The sequence below is a fragment of the Nerophis lumbriciformis genome, linkage group LG27 (assembly GCF_033978685.3).
Source record: "Nerophis lumbriciformis linkage group LG27, RoL_Nlum_v2.1, whole genome shotgun sequence".
NCBI lineage: Eukaryota > Metazoa > Chordata > Actinopteri > Syngnathiformes > Syngnathidae > Nerophis > Nerophis lumbriciformis.
The window spans coordinates 21,368,487-21,381,094 of record NC_084574.2 but is presented as its reverse complement, the minus strand read 5'-3'; the positions used below and the strand labels follow the sequence as shown (position 1 = coordinate 21,381,094).

General features: G+C 43.3%; 1 protein-coding gene across 2 annotated transcripts in view; it reads left to right on the top strand.

Annotated features, from left to right (window-relative positions):
• LOC133624639 (CD209 antigen-like protein C) overlaps positions 1 to 12,608 on the top strand; it is a 42,113-nt gene that overhangs the window by 12,754 nt on the left and 16,751 nt on the right. The window contains exon 3 of one of the 2 annotated variants that reach the window (XM_061988379.1): positions 11,532 to 11,630. The exons of the other annotated variant lie outside the window; for it this stretch is intronic. Coding sequence (XP_061844363.1) covers positions 11,532 to 11,630 — 99 coding nt within the window. The remainder of the gene's footprint in view (positions 1 to 11,531; positions 11,631 to 12,608) is intronic. 2 annotated transcript variants of the gene reach the window in all.

The window sequence follows — 12,608 nt, the reverse complement described above, 5'->3', positions numbered from 1 at the left end:
ATACTGTGGTGCATGGATAGTTTTTGAAAAGATTGCATATTCATGTGGTCAAGAAAGAAAAACAAGTTATTTGTTTAATACATGACATTGTATTAGCAACAGTGTTGGGACTAACGCGTTACTGTAACACCATTAGTTTCGGCGGTAAATAGTAATCTAACGCGTTATTTTTTATATTCAGTAACTCCGTTACCGTTACTACATGATGCGTTACTGCGTTATTTTACGTTATTTTTTATGTAGTATTGGCTAGAAACAGAAGCGCTGCGGTGTCGTTCTTCTGAATCTTCCTCTGTCACAAGCCGAAGAGAAGAAAAGAGGCGTGTGTGTATGTCTGGGTGTGGGTGTGGGGAGGGTAGGGACACACGTGATCCGCGGTTTGAAATATGAAAAAAAAAAAAAAGGTTGTTCGCACGTTCAGTCCACACACGGCGTGGTCATGGCGAGCGGAGTAACGGAGGAGCTTGAACGCCCCGCGCCATTTAATCGGTGTGTTTATAGGTGCAGACTCCGTTGTGCAAAACGAGGGTTTTAAACACATGCTGAACGTGATTGAACCACGTTACGACATCCCGTCGCGGCATGACTATGCCGCAGTATTTGCCCGCGTCCACCTCATGTTTGATGTGGTCGGTCAGATAGAGAAGGCATGTGTCAGTGGAGTGGTTAGTTCTGAAGCCGGATTGGAATTTGTACATGAGTTTATGAGGGTAAGCTTACTTCCACCTCGAATTCTAAATAAAACAGAGGCAGAAATGGGACTGCCCGTGGGTGAGATAGGCTTAGGTGTAAATTACCTGCACCAGAGGAGATTTTTGGAAACGGAGAAATTGTACGCCTCCGTTTTAGAAAGACTGGCCAGCAAATAGCCACCCTTATCTTAAATCAAATGTGCTGCCTTCTCTATATAAAAAGGACCACTAATAGAAATTGGTGGTGGTAGTCTAGAAAACTGGCAAGTTTTGTTTTGATCTTTTTTTCTGCATAGGACCACTGATCTATAACATAAAACTGACACAGAGTTTTGTATTTAATTATATAGGTAATGTCTGTTTTTAGCATTTCTTTTTACAAAATGAAAATATCAAAATGGCCTTCACATACTTTGATTTTTTAGGATGTGGCCCTTGGGGAAAAATAATGTACACCATATAAATAACATATTATAAATTCCAAACATTTTTTGTTCAATGTTCAATGTGTTCATTAAAAAAATGTTAATAATGAAATACATAGGGAATTGTGTAATAATAACATGAGGAGATAATGCATAAATACCGTATTTTCCAGACCATAGGGCGCACCAGATTATAGGGCGCATCAAAGGGGTCATATTATCATAATTTTTTTCTAAATGTAAAACAATTCCTTGTGGTCTACATAACATGTACTGGTGGTTCTTTGGTCAAAATGTTGCATAGATGATGTTTTACAGATCATCTTCAAGCCGCTTTCTGACAGTCGCTTCAGGATGCGCCGTTTTGTGGGGGGTCCTATTTACGTGGCTCACCTTCGGCAGCGTCTTCTCCCCGTCATCTTTGTTGTAGCGGTGTAGCGTGCAAGGACGGGAGTGGAAGAAGTATCAAAAGATGGAGCTAACTGTTTTAATGACATTCAGACTTTACTTCAATCAATAACGGAGCAGCATCTCCTCATCCGTGGCTCACTAGTGCAACAACAACACCGTAAATGTGTCCCGTGAACAACCGTCCGACCGGAACTCTAATAACAAAAGTTCCTTGGGTGAATAATGTAAACTCACTACACCGGTATGTTTTAGCGGTTTCATGGGACGTACTGATAGATATAAGTAAGAACTTTACACTACTTTATATTAGAAATGGCAACAGCGGTGGATGAATGTCCCATAACAAAAGATAGAGAAAAAGAAGAAGTTTATCGACTACGGGTCGGCACGGACTATAAAGGTGGAAGCGCGCACATTTTCAAAACTTATGCAGCTCCCAAATACAGATCAGCAGGTACCAGAAGGTAAGAAAAGTTGCTTTTGCATAATATTGCGAACCAAAACGCCAGATAATATGTTTTACCTCTTGAACACACCATAATAATACTTGTATGTTGAAGCACAGTACAATCCATCAAGCGGTGCGGCTTCATAACTTAACAAAATCGTACTAACACATTTTGATAGATTTTTGAGGACCGTGTGCTTTATATTTTCAATGGAACGTATACAATTTCGGTGTTGTTTACTTGAGTCATATTGCAGTCTACACGTATCTCTTATGTGTGACTGGCATCATATTGCAGTCTACACGTATGTATTATGTGTGACTGCCATCTACTGGTCACACTTATCATTTCACCATGTACCAAATAAAATAGCTTCGAGGTCGGTAAGTGTTGCACCCTTAAAATGACCAAACGTCGTCTCTTCGGTGCAATATTTATTCAAGAAGCCCACGGTTCACATTACAGGCATTTTCTGATAGCCCTCTTTTTTCTGCTCACTCTTTCACTTCCTGTTTTCTTCTCGAGCATTACACACATAACCTAGGAAAGGACGCAGCTCCCCTTCCCAATACTCATAACTAATCATACACGGAGATGAATATGGCAAATGAAAAACATTGCATAATGCATTTAACAAAAATAGAAAAAGTATTATTCTATTTATGCATCATTATACAACTTTATGTTTTACATCCAACTCTAGTTTCAGGGTGCTACACCCTCCCCCACTAAAAAAAAAAAATGTTCCCATACACCTGTCTGTTTAACTCAAACTTTTTCACAACCCATGAATGACTTACAAACACACAACACAATTACACTCACATCCCATTGACTACACTTTGACTACACAGCATGGCCACAGTATAAATAAACACATATTTGTCACTGCGTTTGGTGTAATGTCCTTATTCACGGATTGTTGGTAGGCCTCCCAAGTCCATTAAGTCACATATAGCAATTTACTATTTCACCATACTTAATGCGTATTCACATTATACATGCTTTCAGTGTAGTTCAGCAAAGTCCATCATCACTCGTCACTCGAACCGGGTGACAGTCTTTTTTTTTTCACTCATCACCTTCAGTGTAGTCTCTGACATAGTCTTTTGTAAGGCTTTACACATAAAGACTGGTGATAATTCAAGTATTCTGTGAAGTACTCAATCATTACAGAACAGATTTACAAAACATGAACTATGTCACTCTAGACTTAAGAGTCAAACTTTTTTTTGGGTTACTATGCCACAAACACATCACCTTTAGACTAATTCATTACTAAATTGTCCTAATCTAGCATATAAAAGGATATGTCTTGGTCAGCATGTTCTTGTAGACCGTCTTATTCTCTCGACATGTTCACTGTCCTCTGAGGATGTGGAATCTGTTGAAGACAGGACACCATCTTCATCCTGGAACTCGGGTGCTGAGATGTCAAGGTCCATGTCTTGGTCTTTGCTCCCTTGCATGTCCTTGGTCCCGTCATTTCGTGTTCGCTGTCCTTGCTTAATGGCAAAGTCTCCATCTTGTCGCTGACTCTTGTCGTCGAATTCCTCTATTTCAGGTTCCACTGTGGAGTGGTTCTCCCCTACAAGCTTGAAGACTGGTGCATGTGGATTTAGGAGAGTGTCCTGAGACTGCCTTGGGATCCACAAGTTATACTCATCCTCACTGGAGCTCTCTGCATCTCTAGGGATTTCACGCACCTTGGTCTTTGTGTTGGGTCTGCTTTTCTTCTCTGGCTTTCCAAAGTGTTTGTTGGTTGGGCCATCGATGAGGTAAGGACAGGGTAGCAGAAGATTACGGTGAATAACTCTTTCTCTTCCTTCTCCATCTAGCGGTCGAACCACATACACTGGACTTTCAGTGCCTCTGCGTTCTTTGACGATGTGAACCTTGTCCTCCCAATACGCACAAATCTTCCCTGGTCCTCCTCTTCGTGATAAGTTCTGGATGAGTACGTGGTCACCAGGTTGAAGAACAGAACTCCACACTTTCAGGTTGTAGTACTTCCGTCCTCTTTCACCGGATTTTCTCAGGTTTTCCTGGGCAATGTTATAGGCTTCTTGCATTGACGCTTTCCATTTCTCAGCATAGGCTGCATGAGATTGAGATTGTGGTGGTTCCCTCGGGAACATGAGATCAATTGGCAAAGTTGGTTCTTTCCCAAAGAGCAAGAAGTACGGGGTAAACCCTGTGGCTTCATTGACGGTGGAATTGTAGGCATGAACCACTTTATTCAAGTAGTCCTTCCAGTTGGGTTTCTGGGTCTCCTCCAATGTCTGTAGCATGCCAAGTAATGTTCTGTTAAAGCGTTCTGCTGAGTTGGACTGTGGGTGATACAGCGTTGTTCCTGAGTGTTTTATCCCACTGTACTTTTGCAACTTTTTGAATAGCTCATTCTCAAATTATTTTCCTTGGTCATGATGGATCTTTCCAGGAAATCCGAATTTCAAGACAAAGTCATCAAAGATCTTGTGTGCTGCTGTTTTGCTTGACTTGTTTGGTGTGGCATAGGCCTGGGCAAATTTAGCAAAATGATCGATTACCACTAAAATATACTCCACGCCACCTTTGCTTCTCTCCAAATGCAAATAATCGATTGAAATCATTTAGAATGGAGCGGTCGTTGTTATACTTTGCAAGGATGTCTTTGTTTTTCTGTTTGGTTTCTTTTGCTTTAAGCAGCGAAAGACTCTTGTCACATAGTGCTCCATTTCTTGTCTCATTTTCGGCCAAAATAATCTTGTTCTGGCCAAGTGGACCATTCTATCAGCACCTAAATGACGGTTGGCGCTCCCTGGTCTGTATTTAAGAGTGAACCTAAAATCGGTCTATTCTGAAAAATCGGTCTATTCAACTTTGCGGTCCTCATGACGTATGTCAGGGAGTTGTTATCGCTGTAGACTGTAAAGTGTGGAGCGTTGAAGAGGTAGTCGCGGAACCGCTCAGTCACCGCCCATTTGAGACAAAGGAATTCCAGTTTTCCTGAATGGAGTCTGTAATTCTTCTCTGTTGGGGTGATTGTGCGCGATCCATAGCCAATCACTCCAAGTGCTGTTCCTTGACGCTGATACAATACTGACCCAAGACCATCTTCAGATGCATCAACGTGTAGGACAAATGGCTTCTCTAGATCTGGATAGGCCGTTATTGGGGGATCAGATAACATGTCTATCAGCTTTTCCAGAGCTTGTTGATGTTGCACTGTCCACTCCACAGGCTGAGATGGAGGGAGCTGGGTTGAACGACTATATTTCCCTTTCTGCATTGATCTCTTCTCAGTTTTTGGATGGGCAAGCAACTCGTACAAGGGTTTGGCTCTCCTTGAGAAATTGGCAATGAAAGACCTGTAGTAGCCCAGGAAGCTGACTAGTGATCTCACTTCTCGCACTGTCTTGGGTTGTTTTCTTTTCAGGTTTTGGATGACCTCTACCTCTTTTGGATTCATGCAGTACCCCTCCTCAGAAATGACACGTCCCACATAGCACATTTCTTTCTTAATCAAATCACATTTCTTTGGTCTGAGTTTGATGCCATAACTTTTCTGTCTTTGAAGTACTTTCCTTATGTTTTCCACATGTTGGTCAAAGTCCTTGCTGAACACCAGAATGTCGTCAAGGTAAGGCACACACATGTCATCCCTCAGGTCTCCTAGGCAGCCCTCCATGTACCGCTGAAATGCGGCGGACGCATTCGTCAGCCCAAACGGGATCCGAAGCCATTCATATAACCCCCAGGGTGTAATAAAGGCACTGCACGATCGGCTCTCTTCACTGACAAACCCCTGGTGGTATGCCTTCCCTTGGTCAAGCACCATGAACCATGAATTCCCCCCAAGATTTTCTAAGATCTCTTGAATTCGCGGAATAGGGTGTCTATCATGGTGTGTTTTGGCATTCAGTTGTCTATAATCTTAGACTTAAGCTTAGACTTAGACTTGGACTTCCTTTTTATTGTCATTCAAATTTGAACTTTACAGCACAGATAAGAACGAAATTTCGTTACATAAGCTCATTGTAGTGCAGGATAAAAAAAGCAATAAGGTGCATATATAAATAAATAAATATATATATATATATATATATATATATATATATATATATATATATATATATATATATATATATATATATATATATATATAAAATAAATAAATATATATAAATATATATAAATAATTAAATAGATTACTGTACAGATAAATATATTGCACTTTCTCAGATGCGTCCACGTTTATGGATGCATGTTATATTGTCTTTTTTATTCCAGCGAGTTCATCCATTTTGGGGGGGATTGAGGGAATTATTATGATGCGTTCAAGAGTCTTACGGCTTGAGGGAAGATGCTGTTATAGATGCTTCGGAGGCTGCGGAACCTCTTTCTAGAGTCCAGCAGTGAAAACAGTCCTTGGTGGGGGTGGGAGGAGTCTTTGCAGATTTTCTGAGCCCTGGTCAGGCAGCGGCTTTTTGCGATCTCCTGGATAGGAGGAAGAGGAGTCCTGATGATCTTTTCCGCCGTCCTCACCACGCTCTGGAGAGACTTCCAGTCTGAGGCATAGCAAGCTCCAGTCCAGATAGAGATGCTGTTGGTCAGCAGGCTCTCTATAGTGCCTCTGTAGAATGTGGTGAGAATGGGGGAGAGAGCTGTGCTCTTTTCATCCGACGCAAAAAGTGCATGCGCTGCTGAGCTCTTTTTACAAGAGCTCTGGTGTGTAGGGACCAGGTTATATTGTCAGTTATCTGCACCCCCATGAACTTGGTGCTGCTTACTATCTCCACCGCTGTGCCGTTGATGTAGAGTGGAGCGTGGCTGGGCTGGTGCTTCCTGAAGTCGACGATGATCTCCTTGGTCTTGTTGACATACAGGACCAGGTTGTTGGTTCTGCACCAGTCAACCAGATGTTTCACCTCTTCCCTGTAGTCCATGTCATTGTTGTCACGGATGAGGCCCACTACTGTCGTGTTGTCCGCATACTTCACAATGTGGTTGGTAGTGGACCTGGCGCAGCAGTCATAAGTCATCAACGTGAACAGCAGCGGACTCAGGACACAGCCCTGGGGGGAGCCGGTGCTCAGGGAGATGGCACTGGAGGTGTTGTTGCCCACTCTCACATATTTGGGTCTGTCTGTGAGGAAGTCAAGCAGCCAGTTGCATAGGGGGGTATTGAATCCAAGGGGGGCCAGTTTCCTCACCAAGTGCTGCGGGATGATGGTGTTGAATGCTTAGCTGAAGTCCAGGAACAACATCCGCACGTGTGTGTCCTTTCCTTCCAGATGTTCTAAGCTCAGGTGGAGTGCAGAGGAGATGGTGTCCTCTGTGGAGCGATTAGGGCGATAAGCAAACTGGTATGGGTCAAATGTGGGGGGAAGGCTGGAGACAATATATTCCTTTACCAGCCTCTCGAAGCACTTCATTATGATGGGGTGAGTGCAACGGGGCGGTAATCATTGAGGGAGGAGATTGTGGGTTTTTTTGGCACTGGAATGATTGTGGCCGTCTTAAAACATGATGGTACCACAGCCTGGGTCAGCGAGATGTTGAAGATGTCTCTGAGAACCCCAGCCAGCTGGTCTGCACATCCCTTAAGTACCTTGCCCGTCATCAGGTCCTGGTGCTTTCCGGGGGTTCACTCTCCTCAGGGTTTTCCGGACATCCGCTATATCCAGGTTGAGCGGCTGCTCATCAGGGCGAGGGATGGATTTTCTCGCCGGAGTGGTGTTAAGTGCCTCAAACCTTGCAAAGTAGTTGTTAAGGTCATCTAGGAAGCTGATACTGTTGTCACAGGGACAGGGGGCAGCTTTATAGTCCGTGATGACCTGTATACCCTGCCACATTCGTCTAGTGTTTGTGGGGTTGTTGAAGAAGTCCTGCACTTTCTGACTGTGAGCACGCTTTGCAACCTTAATGGCACGGTTCAGGTTAGCTCTGTCTGATTTTAATGCCACCATGTCGCCAGACTTGAAAGCCTTGTTCCGAGCCTTCAGCATTGCACGTACCTCACTGTTCATCCAGGGTTTCTCGTTGGCCCGTGTGGGGATGTTCTTGATCACACTGACATCCTCCATGCACTTCTGAATGTATGCAGACACAGACTCTGCATACTCCTCCACACATGTGTGGTGATTTTCGGTGGCGGCTGCTTTGAACATGTCCCAGTCTGTGGTTTCGAAGCAGTCTTGAAATGCTGACATTGCTCCCTCTGGCCAGGTCCTCACCTGCTTCACTGTAGCTTGCTTCCTGATCAGCAGGGGCTTGTATGCAGGAATTAGCATCACAGATAGATGGTCTGAGGAGCCAAGGTGGGGGCGTGGTGCAGCTTTATACGCCTGTTTAATATTACTATACACCAAGTGCAATCTGCTTCCACCCCTGGTTGCAAAATTCACATATTGATGGAAATGAGGGAAAACTGTTTTCATGTTAGCTTGATTAAAACCCCCTGCCACGATGAAAACTCCCTCTGGATGTGTAGTTTGCAGTTCATTGATGGAGCAGTACAAAGCATTCTAAGCTTCTTTGATGTTAGCACTGGGGGGAATGTACACTGCTGTGAAGATCATAGCACTGAATTCCCTGGGTAAATAAAATGGCCTGCATTTTATAGTTAATAGTTCAACATCAGGAGAGCAGTGACGTGATACTATCTTCCCATTATTGCACCAGTTATTGTTGACATATATGCAAACACCACCGCCACGGGATTTACCAGTGAGAGATTTGCTTCTGTCCGACCAGAACATAGTTAGCCCCTCGATGCTACCTGCCTCGTCCGGAACGGATGGTTTCAACCACGTTTCTATTAGAAATATAGCGCAGCATTCTCTCATCTCGCGTCTTGCATTTAAATCCAGTTTGAGGTAATCCAGTTTGTTCTCCAGGGAGCGGACGTTTGAAAGCAGGATGAAAGGAAGCGGCGTTCTGTGGGGATTAGCCTTTAGCTTTGTTGTTAGCCCCGCTCGTCATCCCTGCTTCTGCTTCCGATCACACCGCTTACGTGTCTTCCGTTGACGGTCCCCACTGGTACTTGACTCCGCTGCTTCATAGGCCGCTGGATGTAGCCGGCGAAGTATTCCCATGTTAGCGAGGAGGTCCAACGTACACGCATCTTTCAGTCCAAAACGGCCCGATCTATCCACATCCAGAATTGTCTGGCGGTTGTATGTGACCAGGGAGTGTCCACGCTGTAAGCCAGCCATGAAATTTAAAGAATTGTCCAGTATTTTTGCCAAATTGTTGTATTTCTACCATGAGCGTCTGCAAGCCACAGCCCGTCAGGGCGCCACCATCTTGACAATCAATGCAGTGTCTGATAGAAGCATCCTTTTTCCTCACGATGACAACTGGCAATGAGTAGGAAGAACTTGACTTCTGTATCCAGCCGCGGGTAAGCAAGTCTTGGATGTGTTTCTTTACTTCCTGATACAGAGGCCGTGGGATGGCATTGTAAGTCTTTGTGACTGGGATGTCATCCTTCAATCGAATCATCATCTGAAGCTCCGGAATGCATCCTGTGTCCCAATCATCTTGAGCGAACACCTCACTCTCTTCCCTCAGCATCTGTCTCACTTTCCGCTGTTGTTTTGACGTTAGGTGTGAGAGGTCAACTGGTGGGTCCCAGGTTTGTTCTTTGGGTTGATATGTATCACACTCCTTCACAGTTGTCTCTTTCTTCTGCTCAACTTGCTCAATGTTCTTAAGGTCATCTACAGCATATATCCAACCAAGCACTGTTCTGTTGCGTAGTCTGATGTTGTCGTCTGTATTGTTTTCAACGACTACAGTTACTACAGATTTGTCATCTGGTAGCTTGATTATTTGTTGCTTCGCCTGGAGTACAGCTGGCCATGGTGCAATTTCATTTGGTTCCAAAAGTGCATATTCTGTCCTGAGTATGTTCTCATTCAGTTTTCCTCAGGGTATCATCAGCATCTCGTGTTTTGGTATGATGACATCTTGTCTCCCGACTCAAGCCACTTGACTGTCTGAACTGCCTGTTTTCTTTTTCAGGACTGAATACACAGCTTTGGTCTTTCTGTGACCAACATCCAATGCTGATTGAAGACTGTGTTTGAATTTGCTAGCTACTTTGTAGGTAGAGCTGTTCATTGGTGCTAACTCTTCAATAACATTAAAACCTATTATTGATTTGGCGAGTGGCTGGCTGCTTTCTAGCAAAGGGATTGTTAATTTGCTTCCTGGATCATCAGGCAGGCTAAATTTGACCCCTATCCAACCTTCATATGGGATCTTTGTGCCATTTGCGGCAGAGAGGTCAAGGCTACTTTCATCTAACAATTCATGCACTGGTCGAATTTCGGCATCACGAAAATGTGTTTTTTTCCATTCCATATCAACTATTGATACTTACGACCCTGTGTCCCATAGCACTGTTGTGGGTACACCGCCAAGTTCGCACTGAATGAGACTTCTTCGTCCCACTAGTTTTGCCGTTCTCTCCTGCTTGCACAACCATGGTCCCTCGCTCGCTGTAATTGGTGCATGGTTTAGCTTAACATCACAGACTTCAATTTTACTTGAATTAGCATTAGATATTTTTCCTTTTCGACAGCCAACAACCCAATGTTCACTGCTTCCACACTTGTAACAATGTGTGCATTTACCCTCTGGATTTGATTTTTGGCATTCACGACATTTGAATTGTTTCCGTTTTGCACCATTTGAATCATCTTGCTTTGGTTTAGCCCCAATGTTCTCTTCTTTTGGTTTCATTAGACCAAGAGATGGCAACATGTTTAGTAAGGTTTTGCAAGGCTTCGCCGATTACCTTATTACTAGCTTCAAGTTTGTCTATTATTGGATTTAGCTTTGACGTGTGACTTTGGTCTTTCTTTGGAGCACACACCTGCACATCATCACCATCTTCATTTTCTTGAACCCTTGCCACTTTAATGCCTTTAAGCCTAGTCACAGCTGAGAGTTTGTTTCGCCTTTCTAAATCCACACTGTAGGCCGCACTCATCTTGTCAAACAGTACTTCATCTGACACAGATGGGTCCTGTAGGTAAGTTTTTATGTCTGTGCGTACAGCATCATCAGCAATGTTTGAAGGAATTGTGTCTGTACAAGTTCTGGGTTATACTTTAAGACAATCTTTGCTTTCTCAGATGTAAGAAGGACTTTCTGTCTAAGATCCATGGCACGGATGAGGAACTGAATAGGGGTTTCTTTAGGCTCTTGGAACATTCGTGTCAGCATATGAAATAGCTCTGTGGCGTCTTTCTCAACAAAATGCGTCCTTAAAACTTGTCTTAATGAGTTCAGTGTTAATTCGGGTCTGCTTTCCAGGTAACTTCTTATTTTGACATCAGGCGCAATTGATTGAATCACTGCCTCCACAATTTCACCTTCATTATAACCTTTTTTCAATCCACGTTGAATTTGTCTTTCAAGACTGGTGTAATTTAATTTGTCCTTTTGCCCTGCATCACCTATTTGTCCAATGATCCTAAAGTCTTTTCTATACATTGGGTGCAAATTAAATTGAGATCGATTATTGACATGTCTTTGTTCTGCTTCTGGTACACTACTAGGTGATGTTGGTGGCACTGTTGGACTTGTAGTACTACCGGCTGCCAATAGGGAACGCTCCAAGACCACATTTGACTGCTCAGAAGTTTCAGGCTCCGCTGGTACGTTGCTGCCGTCAGCCTTTTTCTGGATGTATTCGATGAAATCATTTGTAGCCAAAAGTATTGACAAGCCTCCATCTTCTAAACTTGTCATCTCTTCACTTTCCAAATAATTCAGAATCTCTCTCCTTAGTAAGCAACATGACAATTGCACTTCTTCCGCAAGTCCTAATTTCAACTCTTCACTTATTAATTTGAGATGACGTTCTGATAACGTGACAAGTTTCTTTTCGATTTCGGTCAGTAGTGATTCCCACTCAACATCCATGTTCAGCCTGTGTTGGCAGTGACGTGCGGTGAGGTTCATGGCTGGTGAGGCACTGACTTCGCAGTCAGATTCACAAACATATGAACCCTAAAGAGTATCTTTATCGAACATGTTGAAAAGAGAAACTGGAGATTGTGATGTATCATGTTGTATGCTTGCATGTTCGAAATAAACTCAAACTCAACTCTTATTCACCATTTGATTGGCTGCAGTTAACGGGTTATGTTTAAAAGCTCATACCAGCATTCTTCCCTGCTTGGCACTCAGCATCAAGGGTTAGAATTGGGGTTTAAATCACCAACAATTATTCCCGGGCGCGTCGCCGCTGCTGCCCACTCCTCCCCTCAACGCCCAGGGGGTGATCAAGGAGATGGGTCAAATGCAGAGGACAAATTTCACCACACCTAGTGTGTGTAACAAACATTGGTACTTTAACTTAACTTTAACTTTACACATACAAGCTGTAGCACACAAAAAAGCACATTTAATTTAAAAAAAACGTTATTATGGTCTTACCTTTACTTATAAATGAAGTCCATGCGCCGCTCCTTCTGAACAAAAGCATCGATTACTTGTTTATAGAAGTCTTCCTTTTATCTTTCTTCAGTTTTAAAAGTCTCTCTGTCTCGATGGAGGTCTTCCTTTAATTATTACCTCCCGCTTCGATTGAAAGTCCAGTTTAGAAAATTGTTCTGCCCTCACTATATGGA